General features: G+C 43.8%; 1 protein-coding gene across 3 annotated transcripts in view; it reads right to left on the reverse strand.

Moving 5' to 3' along the window:
- LOC138673050 (uncharacterized) overlaps positions 1–18,645 on the reverse strand; it is a 996,796-nt gene that overhangs the window by 99,773 nt on the left and 878,378 nt on the right. For all 3 annotated transcript variants that reach the window (XM_069761611.1, XM_069761612.1, XM_069761610.1), the window contains one exon: positions 6,733–6,815. In XM_069761611.1, coding sequence (XP_069617712.1) covers positions 6,733–6,815 — 83 coding nt within the window. The remainder of the gene's footprint in view (positions 1–6,732; positions 6,816–18,645) is intronic.

Raw genomic sequence — 18,645 nt, forward strand, 5'->3', positions numbered from 1 at the left:
TTTCTACTGTTTAGGCACACCAGGGGCTCTGCAAACGCAACGTGACGCCCGCAGACCATTCCATCAAAGTCTGCATTTCAAAACGTCACTACTTGACTTCCGAGCCCCGACATGTGCCCAAACAGTGGTTTACCCCCACATATGGGGTATCAGCGTACTCAGGACAAACTGGGCAACAATTACTGGGGTCCAATTTCTCCTGTTACCCTTGAGAAAATAAAAAATTGCTTGCTAAAACATCATTTTTGAGGAAAGAAAAATGATTTTTTATTTTCACGGCTCTGCGTTGTAAACGTCTGTGAAGCACTTGGGGGTTCAAAGTGCTCACCACATATCTAGATAAGTTCCTTGGGGGGTCTAGTTTCCAAAATGGGGTCACTTGTGGGGGGTTTCTACTGTTTAGGCACACCAGGGGCTCTGCAAACGCAACGTGACGCCCGCAGACCATTCCATCAAAGTCTGCATTTCAAAACGTCACTACTTGACTTCCGAGCCCCGACATGTGCCCAAACAGTGGTTTACCCCCACATATGGGGTATCAGCGTACTCAGGACAAACTGGGCAACAATTACTGGGGTCCAATTTCTCCTGTTACCCTTGAGAAAATAAAAAATTGCTTGCTAAAACATCATTTTTGAGGAAAGAAAAATGATTTTTTATTTTCACGGCTCTGCGTTGTAAACGTCTGTGAAGCACTTGGGGGTTCAAAGTGCTCACCACATATCTAGATAAGTTCCTTGGGGGGTCTAGTTTCCAAAATGGGGTCACTTGTGGGGGGTTTCTACTGTTTAGGCACACCAGGGGCTCTGCAAACGCAACGTGACGCCCGCAGACCATTCCATCAAAGTCTGCATTTCAAAAGTCACTACTTCCCTTCTGAGCCCCGACGTGTGCCCAAACAGTGGTTTACCCCCACATATGGGGTATCAGCGTACTCAGGAGAAACTGGACAACAACTTTTGGGGTCCAATTTCTCCTGTAACCCTTGGGAAAATAAAAAATTCTGGGCTAAAAAATTATTTTTGAGGAAAGAAAACGTATTTATTATTTTCACTGCTCTGTGTTATAAACTTCTGTGAAGCACTTGGGGGTTCAAAGTGCTCACCTCACATCTAGATAAGTTCCTTTCGGGGTCTAGTTTCTAAAATGGGGTCACTTGTGGGGGGTTTCTACTGTTTAGCCACATCAGGGGCTCTGCAAACGCAACGTAACGCCCGCAGAGCATTCCATCAAAGTCTGCATTTCAAAATGTCACTACTTGACTTCCGAGCCCCGACATGTGCCCAAACTGTGGTTTACCCCCACATATGGGGTATCAGCGTACTCAGGAGAAACTGTACAACAACTTTTGGGGTCAAATTTCTCCTTTTACCCTTGGGAAAATAATAAATTGCAGGCTAAAAAATCATTTTAGAGAAAATAAAATTTTTATTTTATTTTCATGGCTCTGCGTTATAAACTTCTGTGAAGCACTTGGAAGTTCAAAGTCCTCACCACACATCTAGATTAGTTCCTTTAGGGGTCTAGTTTCCAAAATGGGGTCATATGTGGGGGATCTCCAATGTTTAGGCACACAGGGGCTCTCCAAACGTGACATGGTGTCCGCTAATGATTGGAGCTAATTTTCCATTTAAAAAGCCAATTGGCGTGCCTTCCCTTCCGAGCCCTGCCGTGCGCCCAAACAGTGGTTTACCCCCACATATGGGGTATCAGCGTACTCAGGACAAACTGGACAACAACATTTGCGGTCCAATTTCTCCTATTACCCTTGGCAAAATAGGAAATTCCAGGCTAAAAATCATTTTTGAGGAAAGAAAAATTATTTTTTATTTTCATGGCTCTGCATTATAAACTTCTGTGAAGCACCTGGGGGTTTAAAGTGCTCAATATGCATCTAGATAAGTTCCTTGGGGGGTCTAGTTTCCAAAATGGGGTCACTTGTGGGGGAGCTCCAATGCATAGGCACACAGGGGCTCTCTAAACGCGACATGGTGTCCGCTAACAATTGGAGCTAATTTTCCATTCAAAAAGTCAAATGGCGCGCCTTCCCTTCCGAGCCCTGCCGTGTGCCCAAACAGTGGTTTACCCCCACATATGAGGTATCGGCGTACTCGGGAGAAATTGCCCAACAAATTTTAGGATTCATTTTATCCTATTGCCCATGTGAAAATGAAAAACTGAGGCGAAAAGAATTTTTTTGTGAAAAAAAAGTACTTTTTCATTTTTACAGATCAATTTGTGAAGCACCTGAGGGTTTAAAGTGCTCAATATGCATCTAGATAAGTTCCTTGGGGGGTCTAGTTTCCAAAATGGGGTCATTTGTGGGGGAGCTCCAATGTTTAGGCACACGGGGGCTCTCCAAACACGACATGGTGTCCGCTAACGATGGAGATAATTTTTCATTCAAAAAGTCAAATGGCGCTCCTTCCCTTCCGAACCTTACCATGTGCCCAAACAGTGGTTTACCCCCACATGTGAGGTATCGGCGTACTCATGAGAAATTGCCCAACAAATTTTAGGATCCATTTTATCCTGTTACCCATGTGCAAATGAAAAAAATTGAGGCTAAAAGAATTTTTTTGTGAAAAAAAAGTACTTTTTCATTTTTACGGATCAATTTGTGAAGCCCCCGGGGGTTCAAAGTTCTCACTATGCATCTAGATAAGTTCCTTGGGGCGTCTAGTTTCCAAAATGGGGTCACGTGTGGGGGAGCTCCAATTTTTAGGCACACGGGGGCTCTCCAAACGTGACATGGTGTCCGCTAAAGAGTGGAGCCAATTTTTCATTCAAAAAGTCAAATGGCGCTCCTTCCCTTCCAAGCCCTGCCGTGCGCCCAAACAGTGGTTTACCACCACATATGAGGTATCAGCGTACTCAGGACAAATTGGACAAGAACTTTCGTGGTTCAGTTTCTCCTTGTACCATTGGGAAAATAAAAAAAATGTTGCTAAAAGATAATTTTTGTGACTAAAAAGTTAAATGTTCATTTTTTCCTTCCATGTTGCTTCTGCTGCTGTGAAGCACCTGAAGGGTTAAAAAACTTCTTGAATGTGGTTTTGTGCACCTTGAGGGGTGCATTTTTTAGAATGGTGTCACTTTTGGGTATTTTCAGCCATATAGACCCCTCAAACTGACTTCAAATGTGAGGTGGTCCCTAAAAAAAATGGTTTTGTAAATTTCGTTGTAAAAATGAGAAATCGCTGGTCAAATTTTAACTCTTATAACTTCCTAGCAAAAAAAAATTTTGTTTCCAAAATTGTGCTGGTGTAAAGTAGACATGTGGGAAATGTTATTTATTAACTATTTTGTGTCACATAACTCTCTGGTTTAACAGAATAAAAATTCAAAATGTGAAAATTGCGAAATTTTCAAAATTTTCGCCAAATTTCCGTTTTTATCACAAATAAACGCAGAATTTATTGACCTAAATTTACCACTAACATGAAGCCCAATATGTCACGAAAAAACAATCTCAGAACCGCTAGGATCCGTTGAAGCGTTCCTGAGTTATTACCTCATAAAGGGACACTGGTCAGAATTGCAAAAAACGGCCAGGTCATTAAGGTCAAAATAGGCTGGGTCATGAAGGGGTTAAGTGCAAATATTTTAAAAATTATCAAGTTGTTTAAATATTATTTAATATGTCGTTTCTTCAGAAAATGTATATGTGTTTCAAGTAAGTTTGGGATTTAAGGTGTAACATTTCTCCCTGCAGAGCATGAGAATTAGGCCTGGCATGTCAGAGTGAGGAGACTTATATGCCGTGCATGCTTGTCTGGGAAATTAAATATGCAAATTACTTCTTCAGAGAAGAAGAGTACTAGAACACTACTGTCACCTATTGGAAGTAGCAATCCTAATGCCTTATTACTTAGGATAAAAGCCAAACCAGGATCTCTATTGGTAGGCATAATTGTTTGGGGTATTGCCCCTCGTCAGTGCATAATATGAGATCTGACTTGGCTACATGAGAGGCTTAGGACTGGAATCTAAGGGGTAACTTTTCTCCTTGTGGAAACTGACAAGCCTTGTGCTTTTACTCTCTGAAGAGGCAATCTGCATATTTCATTTCCCACAGGAAATGAAAAATGGCAAATAAGTCTCCTCACTCTGACATGCCAGGCCTGGCTTGTCACTCTCCAGAAGGAGAAATGTTACCCCTTAGATCCCAGTTTTAAGTCTCTCATCTGGCCAAATCAGATCTTTACTTTACACTGATGAGGGTCAATGCCCCAAAACACTGTATCTGCAGATTAAGATTCTGGTTTGGCGTTTATCCTAAAGGTACCTTCACACTGAACAACTTAACAACGATATCGCTAGCGATCCGTGACGTTGTAGCGTCCTGGATAGCGATATCGTTGTGTTTGACATGCAGCAGCGATCTGGATCCTGCTGTGACATCGTTGGTCGGAGCAGAAAGTCCAGAACTTTATTTCATCGCTGGATCTCCCGCAGACATCGCTGATTCGGCGTGTGTGACGCCGATTCAGCGATGTCTTCACTGGTAACCAGGGTAAACATCGGGTTACTACGCGCAGGGCCGCGCTTAGTGACCCGATGTTTACCCTGGTTACCAGTGTAAATGTAAAAAAAAACAAAAACTACATACTTACATTCCGGTGTCTGTCGCGTCCCCCGGCGTTCTGCTTCCCTGCACTGTGTCAGCGCCGGCTGGCCGTAAAGCAGAGCGGTGACGTCACCGCTCTGCTTTACCGCTGGCGCTTACACAGTGCAGGGAAGCAGAACGCCGGGGGACACGACAGACACCGGAATGTAAGTATATAGTGTTTGGTTTTTTTTACATTTACACTGGTAACCAGGGTAAACATCGGGTTACTAAGCGCGGCCCTGAGCTTAGTAACCCGATGTTTACCCTGGTTACCCGGGGACTTTGGCATCGTTGGTCGCTGGAGAGCTGTCTGTGTGACAGCTCTCCAGCGACCACACAGCGATGCTGCAGCGATCGGCATCGTTGTCTAGATCGCTGCAGCGTCGCTAAATGTGACGGTACCTTAAGTCATGTGGCAAGGCTCGTTAAAGGGTCAATATTAACTTTTAGGATTGCTACTTCCAATAGGTGGCGCTAGAGTTCTAGTCCTCTTCCTCTCTGAACAGGCAATTTGCATATCAAGTAAGTGACTCATATCAGTGTCATGTCAGCGGAACTTCTAGACACTAATTTGCCATACCATTTCTGGATATTCGCAATATACCCATTTAATCCCTTGGGCTTTTGCCAGACTAGAGTAAAAGGTGACATGAGGATTTTATGGAGGTATATTTTCATGTGTTAAAATAGTTCATTAAACAATGTATATGTATTACAAATATAAAACATGTTATAAAACTAATCACTGAAAATCTCCTAAATCTATGAAAACATTATATAAGCCCCTATGTGGTCATGTTGCCCAAACCCGTCAATCAGAATCCACAAAAAGCAGCATGTTCATTAATTTTGCGGATTTTCTGCGTTTTTCCCGCTATTCTATGCATTTGGGAAAAAACGTACAAAAAACGCATCAAAAACGCATGAAAAAAACGCATGCAGATTTATGGCAGAAATGTCTGGTTTTTGTCAGGAAAATTTCTGCAAGAAATCCTGACGTGTGCACATACCCTAAGTGCTCTGTCACACTCAGAGCACTTAATGTAAATGAAAATGCTGATTACTCAGGAAAGCAGCAACAGATGGAATATATAAAGGCGTCAATGAGTTTACATTTCAAAGACCTGCATGCCCATGTACAGTATATGGTTTTAGGGTCTTGATCTTACTGACAGATTACATTTTAATTAAAAGATTTTTGATCATTTGAAACCTGCAGTAAAAAGAACTAGAACTCTTGCTCCTATGGGCCATAAAGACACTTTTTCAATTTTAATACTTTTTAACACACTTCTTACTTTTGGAAAATAGAGTAAGTATGAGTTTCTTAATTATTATTAAGCTTACTTTCATTGCCCTTTACAGCGCTTTAGAGACATTGTCATCCCTGTCCCCACTGGGACCTTCAACCTAAATTCCCTATCTGTATGTCTTTGGAGTGAGGTAGGAAACCAAAGTACCCAATGGAAAGCAACGCAAACACAGGGAGAACATACAAACTCCTTGTTGTCCTTGGTCGGACTTGAACCAAAAACCTCAGTGCTGCAAAGTAACAGTGCTACCCACTGAGCCACCACGCTGCTCAAAGGAGGTCGGAGAGGGGCAGCAGTTCTCAGTTCCTCCAGGCATTAGTTTCCTCCAAAGGACGAGAGAGTAAAGCAGACAACTAGCAGCTGGTGATTGACTGCAGAACTCACTGACATAATGTCATGCAAGCCTGGGAGACCCAGGGCTGACGTTGTTGGGATGGCGCCGGCACGGTAGAGGCTGTTATAATTTTACATGGCGGAATACGGTAATTGAAAAGATGTTGTCTGAGTAGCGGACGGCCCCTTTAAGTAACACACCTTTTCTTTATTTTTGTTCACAGATTTCATATTGTTTTAAAAAGAAACATAAAAAGACACCCCTTCCAGTGTGCATTTTTCTCTGGATTTGTTCTGCTCCTTCATGGGCACTTAATGGACTCTGAAGATGCAGAGGAACAAAATAAAGCCCTCACATCCCACTATAGGTGCCATTTTTGAAGGACCAACATTATGTCTGAAGTTGTCAGATTTACGTTAGGACATTATTTGTGTCACTGCTCAATGAAAAAAACACGAATAAATATTACTAACCTGTTTAGAAGGGGAAATAGAGATACAGCCAGATACACACAAGGATACCATTTCAAAGGTTTAATTTCTTCTGCCATAATAATCTGAAAGGACAAAAAATAGATATCGCATGAGACAATTTTATCCGCTCAGTGAGGCTAAATCAGCGCTTCAAAGTGCAATGGTATGGAAGGCTGCAAGCGAAATTCTTGTCCTTGAGAGACACAATACCAGCAGTGCGCAGATCTCACCATCAGACCCTGCATCCTCAGAGAGCCCCCTCCCCACCTGCACACTTAGAACTTTTCCACCCACCCACTCCACTGCCACTAGGAGCCGTCTAGGGAAAGCACACTGCAGAAGTAACTCAGGATTTCATGGACTGGCGAATCTGTGATTTGGAGAATCTGTGAAACGATTTTTGAAGAGAATAAACCACAAGGTACTAAACAATAAAGCACCTGATGTGAACTGACTAGTATCCCGGCCTTTGTCAATTACATCATCCCATTTATTGCTCAGTTATCTGAGGGAAAGATATGTGCATTTTTAATAAATCATATAAATTAAATTAATGCCAGACCATGATAACTGACCTTCGAGTTAGAGATGTTTGATCAAATATGCAATGCTATTCCTGGAAATTGCCATGCAAGTGACATAAATTGTAGTTCTAATACATCTGACTAGGGGCAAAAAAAAGTTTACCTAAAGGGGAAACGTACACGTTTACATGGCAATGTGGGTGTGGGGTGTGGGAATACTGTGAGATTTATCACAGCTGACTTTTATTAGGTGCCAATCATAATTAGTCCAAAATGCCACGCCAGTCACTCAAATATGAAATCTAAGTTTTATTGATAATTCAGCATGTGGAATTAGAAGGGACGGCTAAAGGTTCGGTCTGTTCCCAAACTTGATCACAGCCTTAAAGGGAACCTGACAGCGGATACATGCTGCTAAATTCATGGGCAGTATATATCAGACACTATTTGTGCTGTAAGTATAAGGCCATGTTCACACAGTGCGTTTTTTACTGCGGAACCGCAGCGGTTTTGCCGCTGCGGTTCCGCAGCTGTTTTCCATGCAGGGTACATAACAATGTAACCCTATGGAAAACAGTCACTGCTGTGCACATGATCCGTAATTTCGTTTAAAAAGCCGCGCAGAATAGCTGCGGCAAAAAAGAAGTACCATGTCACTTCTTTTTCCTGAACCGCAGCGGTTCTGCACCCATAGACCTCCATTGTGAGGTCAAAATCGCAGTAAAACCCGCAGATCAAAAATATATCTGCGGGTTTTACTGCGATTTGATGTGCAGAACCGCTGCAGCAGGAAGTGCGGGGGAGCGGGCGGAAGTGCGTGGGCGGAGTGTGGCTGCCCCCCCGTGCTCCGATCCCGCCCCCCCCCGTGCTCCGATGCCACCCCCGTGCTCCGATGCCCCCCCCCAGTGCTCCGATGCCCCCCCTGTGCCCTAATCTCCCCCCCTTATACTTACCCGGCGTCCCGGTGTCCGTCCGGCCGTCTTCTCCCTGGGCGCCGCCATCTTGCAAAATGGCGGGCGCATGCGCAGTGCGCCCGCCGAATCTGCCGGCCGGCAGATTCGCTCCAAAGTGCATTTTGATCACTGAGATATAACCTATCTCAGTGATCAAAATAAAAAAATAGTAAATGACACCCCCCCCCCACTTTGTCACCCCCATTGGTAGGGACAATAAAAAAATTAAGAATTTTTTTTTTTTTTTCACTCAGGTTAGAATAGGGGTAGGGGTAGGGTTAGGGGTAGGGTTAGGGTTAGGGGTAGGGTTAGGGTTAGGGGTAGGGTTAGGGGTAGGGTTAGGGTTAGGGGTAGGGTTAGGGGTAGGGTTAGGGGTAGGGTTAGGGTATTTTCAGCCATTTTAGCCCTAAAAAGCTTCCTAGGAAACACACAGTCTCTGCATAGAAAACTGCATAAAAAAAGGATAAAAAAAACGCATCAAAAAACGCATCAAAAAACGCATCAAAAAAGGACAAAAAAAGGACCAAAAAAAGGACCTGCGTTTTCTGCCAAGAGCTGCAGTTTTTTTAAAAAAACTGTCCTGAAAAAAAAAGGATGGAAATCCTGAACGTGTGAACATACCCTAAGGCCACGTTCACACGTTCAGTATTTTACATCAGTATGTGTAAGAACAATCAGAGGAAAAGGCTATGTGCCCATGTTGCGGATTTCTGTGCAGATTTTTCCGCTCAGTTTTTTATTTACCGTGGATTTCCTGCGTTTTTTGTAGAATTTTGCACTATTACTTGGAGGGGTGTCCCCTACTACAGAGCACTGCTGTGTTCTAGCTATGAGTGCTGACCAGAAGCTTAGGCTACTTTCACACTTGCGTTTTTCAGCTTCCGTCACAATCCGTCATTTTTTGAGAATGCAGGATCCGGCATTTTCCCATAGACTTGTATTAGCGACGTATGGCCATCCGTCGCGTCCGTCGTGCACTGGATGCGTCGTGTTTTGGCGGACCGTCGGCACGAAAAAACGTTCAATGTAACGTTTTTTCGTACGTCAGATCCGCCATTTCATACCGCGCATGCGCGGCCGGAACTCCGCCCCCTCCTCCCCGGGACCTTACAATGGGCAGCGGAAGCGTTGAAAAACTACATCCGTTGCCCACGTTGTGCCAAATTTTCACAACGTGCGACGGTACGTCGCGCCAACGCTTAGCGACGGCCGCGTACCGACGCAAGTGTGAAAGTAGCCCTTTAATTATCCATAATTAAATAACAAGAGTCCTGGGAGAAAACCTCACTGGGCTGCAGTCACACTTCTGTGTAAGTGTTAGCATCCGAGAGAAACAAACCAATTTTTTTCTCAGGTGACATCCCAGTTACATATGTTTCTTCTATATTCTTCTTCTGTCTGTGCTTTTTTTTATCCATTGATAAAAGGAATCTGTCAGTAGGATCAACCCTCCTAAGCCATCTATATGTGCATGTAGGTCATAGAAAGATGAACAAATGACACTTTGATATCTGATATCTTATTCCAGAGAAATCCCCTTTTTTCATAATATGTAAATGAGCTGTTAAGATCTCTGAGCTAACTTTATAAGTAAGGGGACGCTACTAGTGTTAGACATATATAACAGGAGAGCACGGTCAGTCACTACATGTCTCACACTGGCAACACCCCTTTAAATTTATAATAAGCTCTGGAGGCAGATAATCGGTGAGATCTATGCCCAGCCCATAGATCTTAACAGCTCACTTACATATTAAAAAATATATATACAGGGTGGGCCATGTATATGGATACACCTAAATAAACTGGGAATAGTTGGCGATATCAACTTCCTGTTTGTGGCACATTAGTATATGGGAGGGGAAACCTTTTCAAGATTGGTGGTAACCATGGGGGCCATTTTTAAGTCAGCCATTTTGGATCCAACTTTATTTTTTTCAATGGGAAGAGGGTCATGTGACACATCAAACTTATTGAGAATTTCAGAAGAAAAACAATGGTGTGCTTCGTTTTAACGTAGTTTTATTCTTTCATGAGTAATTTACAAGATTCTCTTTGTTTTACAGCCATTGACATGTCACAGCGGTTAACACGTGAAAAAATATCGGATATCGCCGATACCGATACCCGATACCAATGCAAGTCAATGGGACACAAATATCAGAAGGTATCCTGGATGGTTCCCAGGGTCTGAAGGAGAGGAAACTCTCCTTTAGGCCCTGGGATCCATATTCATGTAAAAAATAAAGAATACAAATAAAAAATATGGATATACTCACCCCTCCGAAGGACCCTGGCTGTCACCGCTGTGAGCGTCTGCCTCCGTCCCTAAGACTGCAGTGAGTGAAGGACCTTCGATGACGTCGCGATCAGGTGACCGGTCACCTGACCGCTCACCTGACCGTGACGTCATCAAAGGTCCTTCACTCCCTCCATTCTAAGGAACGGAGGCAGACACTCGCAGCGGTGACAGCCAGGGTTCGTCGGAGGGGTGAGTATATCCATATTTTTTATGTTTATTCTTTATTTTTTACATGAATATGGATCCCAGGGCCTGAAGGAGAGATTCCTCTCCTTCAGACCCTGGGAACCATGCGCACCGCACATGCCGAAGATGACTGGGAACACTTCCGATTCCGATATCACAAAAATATCCGAACTCGGTATCGGAATTCTGATACAGCAAATATCGGCTGATACCCGATATTTGCAGTATCGGAATGCTCAACACTACTCATCACTAAACATAATATTCTGTATAACCTGAGGTTCCTGTTCCAATTTTTTGTTTGGCCCATTCTGCAAATTCAGAGTGCCGATCTGGCATCAGTTGAACATTTCTTAGGATATTAGCTACTCGCAAATGGCACCCTTACAAAATCCAGCTGCTGCAGCATCTAAACGAGGATGACCCAGACTGGAAAAAATAAAGTTGTATCCCAAATGGCCGACTTCAAAATGGCCACCATGGTCACCATCCATCTTGAAAAGTTTTCCCCCCTCCCATATACTAATGTGCCACAAACAGGAAGTTGATATCACCAACCATTCCCATTTTATTTAGCTGTATCCATATACATGCCCCATCCTGTAGATTACTCTGGAATAAGACATGAGATCACAGATAACAAGGTATCATTTCATTTAGCTTCTGAAGACCTATATGCCCATATAGACGGCTTAGGAAAGTTGATCCCACTGATATATTCCCTTTAATAATGTATCAGTTAAAACACAGATGAAACTATGATGGATCTCTGATGTCTGGTAGCAAAATTGAAAATAAGAAATGTTATTAGTCACAGACCAAATAAATAAATCCTTTTCAAAACACATGCGTGTATGGATCAATGAAACTCTATAGGTCAGTGTGCTGTCCAAGAAAAAAGCAAACAGCCCACAGATGTCACAGATGTGTGACTATAGTCTTAGTCTGAATTAATTCTCATATGCAGCCATATATTTTTCTTACACTGCATTATTACTTTAAGAACAAGTAGTACAGGAAAAGAATGGTTCACTACATAATGTCACATCAAGCCTCAGTGTGTATATTCCCAGAAGATGCCAGGCTTGTGTCCTGTTCTCTCTTGTTCTGTTCATTGATTGCGGCTCTGGCACTCATGTCCTGGCAGAATGAGCAAGGCAAAGAAACAGACAGGACAGAGGAGCATTTACTCCTTACATCATGATCTGTAAATGGTAGGCAGAGAAGTCATTCCACATCAGCTGTCATTGAGCCAGTAGATGTACAATCTATCATCCTTTGCTAAAGGTGCCCATGTTTACTGTGAGAAAACTACTAGCTGACATGGGGAATTGGCTTACAGCACATTCAGTTTACCCAAATTAAAGGGGCTGTCTGGGACTTTAACACTTATGGCCTCTCCTTAGGATAGGTCATCAATATCTGTGATGCTGTGACGGTCTTTAGTAAGGGCCCTCAAACTGGCACTGGAGCTGGGAACCTAACTATCCCTGTCCCGGGGGTACTTTTGAAGGTAGAGAGGCCCGGGTCTCCAACCTTACTTTGCTCCTGTTAAACCCTGCTCTGTCCCCTCCCCAACCCCCATGAGGCATGGGACAGAAATATGAGACAAACAAGACTCAAAGACAAAACAGGGATTACAGAAAACCAATATCATACAAAAGCACTCATCAACAATAGGGAGGAGGATAGGGATAGGGAGGAATAAACTAAATAGGAATAGGGACCAGGAGATAAACTCTCACGTACAACAGCAAACATCACTACTACTACAACTCCACTCCAACTACTAAGCTTTAGTACTTATAAGGTACAGGAAAATGAATCTTTCACAGGCAAGGACTAAATCCCAGAGCCAGTATATATAGAGGAAGTAAATGATAAGCAGTTGCAGCTGAGAACAACCAATCTGTATGGAAAGAGTTCTTAACCCTCTAAGCACTGAAGTAAGGTAAATCCATTTAAAATAGGACATAAATCTCTAAAGAGGACTGTGATTCATTACCCAACGAGTCCTTCTAACTTCAGGTCTTTCAGGGGGATGTGACACCCTTGTGACAATATCTGATCAGTGGGGCTGCAACACCTGGCACCCCTGCTGAACAGCAGTTCATGGTGTCGGCTGGCACTGCTCAGTTACGGTGCTGCACAACACAAGTCTGTTGTTGGAACAGTGCCCTTGGCCAGATACTGCATATCCACACTCTATTGAAATGAATAGTGGGCGGATCTGCAGAACGTGGCCTTGATCACTATACATTCAATGGAGCTGGGCAGCTCCATAACTGAGCAGTTCTGATCGCCGCCAACATCGGCAACTGCTAATCGGCAGAGTGCCAGTTGTTGCACCCCTACTGACCACACATTGATGACCTATTCTAAGGATGGCCATCAATGCTAAAATCCCAGCCAACCCCTCGGAGAAATGAAGCAGATAAACACAAAACTTAAAAATAATTTCACTAAATTCTATTAAATGTATTTGAAACTGAGTGTATGACTCTTAAAAGTGTATCCTTAAGGCTAGTTTCACATTTGCGTTCGAATCCGCAGCGTTTAATCCGCATCTGCAAGTGCAGGAAAATATGCATAGAAACACGTACAAACGCAGCGTTTTTTTAGACGCATGCTGGAACGCATGCGGTTTATAAAACGCCACGTTTTCATGCTTTTCCATGCGTTTTGTCATGCGTTTGTGTTTTTTGTGCACATGGTGAAAAATTTTACAGGAGAAAAATCTAGATAACCAGACACCGCCAATGGGACTTACAGAGGGCCTATATTACAGGATATCTATATATAGACCCTAGGACTGCTGAAATTTTAACAGTGTGCTACTGTATCCTGTGTCATGATGGATCTTCGCATGGAGAACTTTTATTTCAACCTGGATTTAAGCATCAAGCTGTTTCTTGCCTGTGCGTTTGCTTGGGAGCATCACAGAAATCACGAAAGACGGAGAAGGACACGGCCTAGGCGTTTTTGGCAACACCCCATTATCGAACTACGTGAGAGCCGTGGAGCCTATCACACGCTATATGGTGAGCTTAATGCCAACCCGGACAAATTCCCAGAATATACCAGGATGTCGCAAGACTCTTTTCGGGATTTGCTTGGTTGTGTCCAAGGAGCCATCCGGAGACAGGACACCCAGCTCCGTAGAGCGATTTCAGCAGAGGAACGTCTGCTGGTTACATTAAGGTACGTAACAATTCTAAACAAATGCCAGTCATAATTTTGGTTGGTCTGACATGTATTCTTTGTATTTTCCTTTATGTCTTTAGCAGAACAACAACATAAATAGAATTGATTGTAATTTTTTTATTTATTTATTTTATTACAGATTTCTGGCAACCGGAGAGAGCTTATCATCCCTCCACTTCCAATACCGGCTTGGAATTTCCACCCTGTCCGGAATAGTTGCGGACACCTGCCGGGCTTTGTGGAATGTTCTCCGGGATGAGTTTATACCTCTACCCACCGAGGACATGTGGATGGGAATTGCAGAGAAATTCTGGAGTGTGTGTGATTTCCCCAACTGTTTGGGTGCGGTGGATGGAAAGCACATCTGCATTATCAAACCAGCCAGAACAGGATCGGAGTACTTCAACTACAAAAAATATTTTTCTGTTGTGCTCATGGCAATAGCAGATGCGGACTCTTGCTTCATCGCCGTGGACATTGGAGCTTTTGGCCGTGGCAACGATTCCCAGACTTTCAAGAACTCAGATATGGGCCAACGTGTGTGGCTAAAATTTTAATTTTCCACGACCACTCCCCAACACTCAAGGCCCAGCAATGCCATTTGTTATGGTTGGGGATGAGGCCTTTCAGATGTGTGAAAACCTACTGAAGCTATATTCCAGTCGGGACTTGAACCACACTAAAAGGATCTTTAACTACAGACTGACCAGGGCCCGAAGAACAGTAGAGTGTACCTTTGGAATTCTAGTCTCAAAATGGCGCATTCTTGCAACAGCCATTAAATAAAAAATGGAGACAGTCGATGAGGAGGTCAAAGCCTGTGTGGTTCTCCACAATTACATAATGGCTAAGGAGCAACCCAACATTGAACTGGATGAACCAGTTGCAAACCCATTGCCAGATTACCAGCATCACCCGCTGCAGTCAACTGCTGAAGTTGGCCACATGCGGGACCAATTTGCTGCCTTTTTTTATTCTGATATTGGACATGTGGCATGGCAGGACAATATTGCATAATTGTTCTGTTGGGATTTTGTCTGTTCCAGTTATGTTTTAAATGTTACTAATATTTGATGTTAATACATTTTTGGGGGTATCTTGACCGTGTCTCCTATGTATTTCCTCTTCAAACCACTTGTTGTTAGTGGTAAGGTTGTTGACGTCATTGCGTCCTGATTCTGTTCTGAAGTATCTATTGGACGCAGACTGAAGAGACGATGGCTGTTTATTACAAAACAAATCTATACTCATCAAGTCAGGTGTCAGAAATAATGAAATCATGATGCACATATAACAGTCTCATGAATTCACTATTTCTGACACATGTCCAGGTGAGTATAGATATGCCTTGTATGACCTCCATCGTCCCTTCACTTTGTGTGAAATAGATTATGTACACAGAAGAGAAAATGGAGGTTATACAAGGCAGTTCTCTACTCACAAGGTCAGGTGTCCTAACTAATGAGTTTTTGGACACATGACCTGTTGAGTATAGTTCTGCATTGTATTGTATTTCTCTTCAGTCCGCAACACTAGTCACAGAGTAAGCAGAAGGAAGAGATTATGGAGAAAATACAAGTATAAATTTTTTGGCCCACCTCATATCTCTATACCAAAGACACACAAAGCTGCAGTGTTGTACTTGCTAACTACAGGAGCTATGAGGTGACCAAAAAATAAAATGTTTTATTTGGCGCACGGTGTGTGTTGCCGGCGGCGAAATACACAATTAACCAAACATTTTTGGGGGCAAAAAACATTATTATTTATTTTTAAAACAAAACAAAAACAAATTAACTGTGCCTGCTTGGGGTAGAGTGCTGGAAACGGGGGTATGTAGCTGTGAAGCTTGACTCACTGTGGACGACGCAGGGGTGGCAGGAGAAGGGGCAATTAAATTACTGGGGTCTGGCAGATCGGGGATGGGGCTCGACGCATGAGAGGGCTGAGACAGACTGGAAGGGTGAGACAAACCTGACATTACAGACACATTGGGAGGTGAGGGGGGATGAATAGTAATAGTCCGCTGTTTTTTTTTCCTTTTTTGGGATCGGTGCTGCGGTCTGGGGAGCTTCGGTGGGCTAATTTCTTGCGGCCTGGTCATAGTGGCCGAATTGTCAGTGTTTTTGTCCCGCTGCTGCTGCTGCATGGTTGCGGTAGGAGGTTGGAAGGCCATGCCAGGGTCCTGCTGCTGCATTGTGGCACGGAAGGCCATGCCAGGGTCCTGCTGCATCGTGGTGGTGGAGCGGAAGGCCATGCCAGGGTCCTGCTGCATCGTGGTGGTGGAGCGGAAGGCCATGCCAGGGTCCTGCTGCTGCATGGTGGAGTCAGTGGAGGAGGTCCAAGCAGGAGCAGCAGTTTTTATGGTGGTGGCGGTGGGCTGTCCAACAGCATTCGGCATGGTGGTGGTGCTGTAGTGGTGTCCGGCAGTGCTTGGAATGGAGGTGGCCGTGCAGTGGTATGCAGCAGAGGTCGTCATTGAGGTCAAGCGTGACAGGGTAGGCACAGGTGGATATGCCGCCACTGTCTGCTGAAAATACTGACTCTGCTGCATAGCCTGCACATAAGCAGCATTGCAGGCCTGCATGACATTAAGGTGGAGATCCGGAGTAAGGTGTTCCGACATGCCCCGTTCAATTTGATTAAAAAAATGATGTGCTGGCTTCTGGAGGTCGGCTTTTACTTGGTCAAGGCTTTTGGTGATACGTGTATTCATATGGCTAATGGCAGTATCCAGGCGGTCACCAAACCAACGCCTTGAGTCCATCGTGAAAAACGGAGCTTAAGTGCAAAAACTCAGGCATGAGTGACCTATCCGAGGCCCTCTGCCGGGAGGAGCCACCCCAAAAAAAAGGGGCAGAGGCAGAGGACTGGGAAAGGGGAACACCTGATGGACCAGCTTCCTGGTCTCCAGTTAGGCTGGTTTCACATTTGCGTTTTTTGCCACTGCGTTTTAGCGCAAAAAAAGCATGCATTTTTTTCCCTATATTTAACATTAAAAACGCATGCGTTTTTTTGTATGCGTTTTGCCGCGTTTGACAACGCATGCATCATTTCTATGCTTGCGTTTTGTTGCGGAAATGCAACATGTAGTAATTTCTAGAGGCGTTTTTTGCCGCAAAAAAACGTATTGCTGTCTATGTAAACGCATGCGTTATTAAGCACATGCGTTTGGTTGCGTTTTTTAACGCATGCGTTTCCATAGAAAAAAACAAGTCTACACACTGATAAGCCACCCCCCACCATCAAGGTGATAAAGGGATCCAAACCCTAACCCTAACCCTAGGGATCCAAACACTAACCCTAACCCTAGGGATCCAAACCCTAACCCTAACCCTAGGGATCCTAACCCTAGGGATCCTAACCCTAGCTATTTCTATTTATAGTGGGTTTTCTAGTTGATTTTTATGATTGGCAGCTGTCACACACTAAAGACGCTTTTTATTCCAAAACATTTTTTCTCATCATGCGTACCAAAAACGCAAATGCAGGAAAAACGCATGTAAACGCGTAAAAATGCCGCTTTTTTTTACCGCATGCGAAAACGCACGCGTCTATAAAACGCAGTGTTTGCACGCGTTTACATGCGTTTTTTTCACCACCTGCGTTTGCGTTTTAAATGCAAATGTCAAACTAGCCTTAGTGTGACAGGCCCACTTGCTGCAGCGCTGTTGGATGGCTGGGATGGGTCCGTGGCTGTCTGATAAAGGACCGCTCCAGAATCAGGGTCAAGAATGCTACTCCATGTGCTGTGAAAAAAGAAAAAAAATTAATACCAAACATTTACAAAACGCCAACTCCTGTGGAATAGAAACATACAGATTATGGCAATACAACACAACCTAATACACTGTAAAAATACTTACGTTCTCTGGGTCTTAAAAATGCCAGAATGCGGTGGTATTTATATTTTCGGATCCTTGCTCCAGAACCACTAGGAACATGGCTCTCTTGACGAAGGTCCTTGTTGAAGCGGTCCTTCATCGAATGCCAACGTGTTTTGACTTTGAGCACTGTTGAAAAAAACAAAAATTATGGTTAGACAATGGACTCTTGGCCGTGCTCACACAACTGGATGTGATGAGAGAAACTCCTGAGAGTTTCTCTCATCACACACAGTTGTGTGATCCTGGCCAAGGTCTCTGCTGCATCACACTGCATTGCAATACTTACAAAATGCAATTCGGATCCGAGTCGGGCAGTTGTCCCAGCCATCCCACATCGCTTTGGCCACCTCATTCCATAGCCAACGGATCGTCACGTTGTCCAAGTGCTGCAGAACCCGGGTGTCCCACAACGGGACTCGCTCATGGACCAGGGAGATAAGGAGGTCATCTTCAATGAGGTCCTCATCCCGTTCTGGAACATAAAAAATAAATAAAGACATTAAGGTTGGAGACATTAACATAAGGAAAAGAAAGAAAACAGAGGCAGAAAACCTACATGAATAATGAAAGTCAAGATAAAAAAGGAGTCCAGAAGAAAAATGTAAAGAAAGAGGAAAGTAAAGAAAGGAAGATTCAAGAATAGTAAAGTGAGGATACAAAAGACAGCTAGGTATACTTACACGCTGCTGCCTTTCCACCCGACCGTGAATCCGCTGCTCCTGCTCAGCCTGTGCCGCAGTGGAAGACGTGCTCTAAAAAAAGGAAAAAAAAATTGTCACATGTGTAGATGTGAGTGACAGTGAATACTTACCAATCTGAGGAGGTGAGTACTCACTTCACTGACATGTTCGGCTTGT

This window comes from Ranitomeya imitator, chromosome 3, assembly GCF_032444005.1.
Source record: "Ranitomeya imitator isolate aRanImi1 chromosome 3, aRanImi1.pri, whole genome shotgun sequence".
Classification (NCBI taxonomy): domain Eukaryota; kingdom Metazoa; phylum Chordata; class Amphibia; order Anura; family Dendrobatidae; genus Ranitomeya; species Ranitomeya imitator.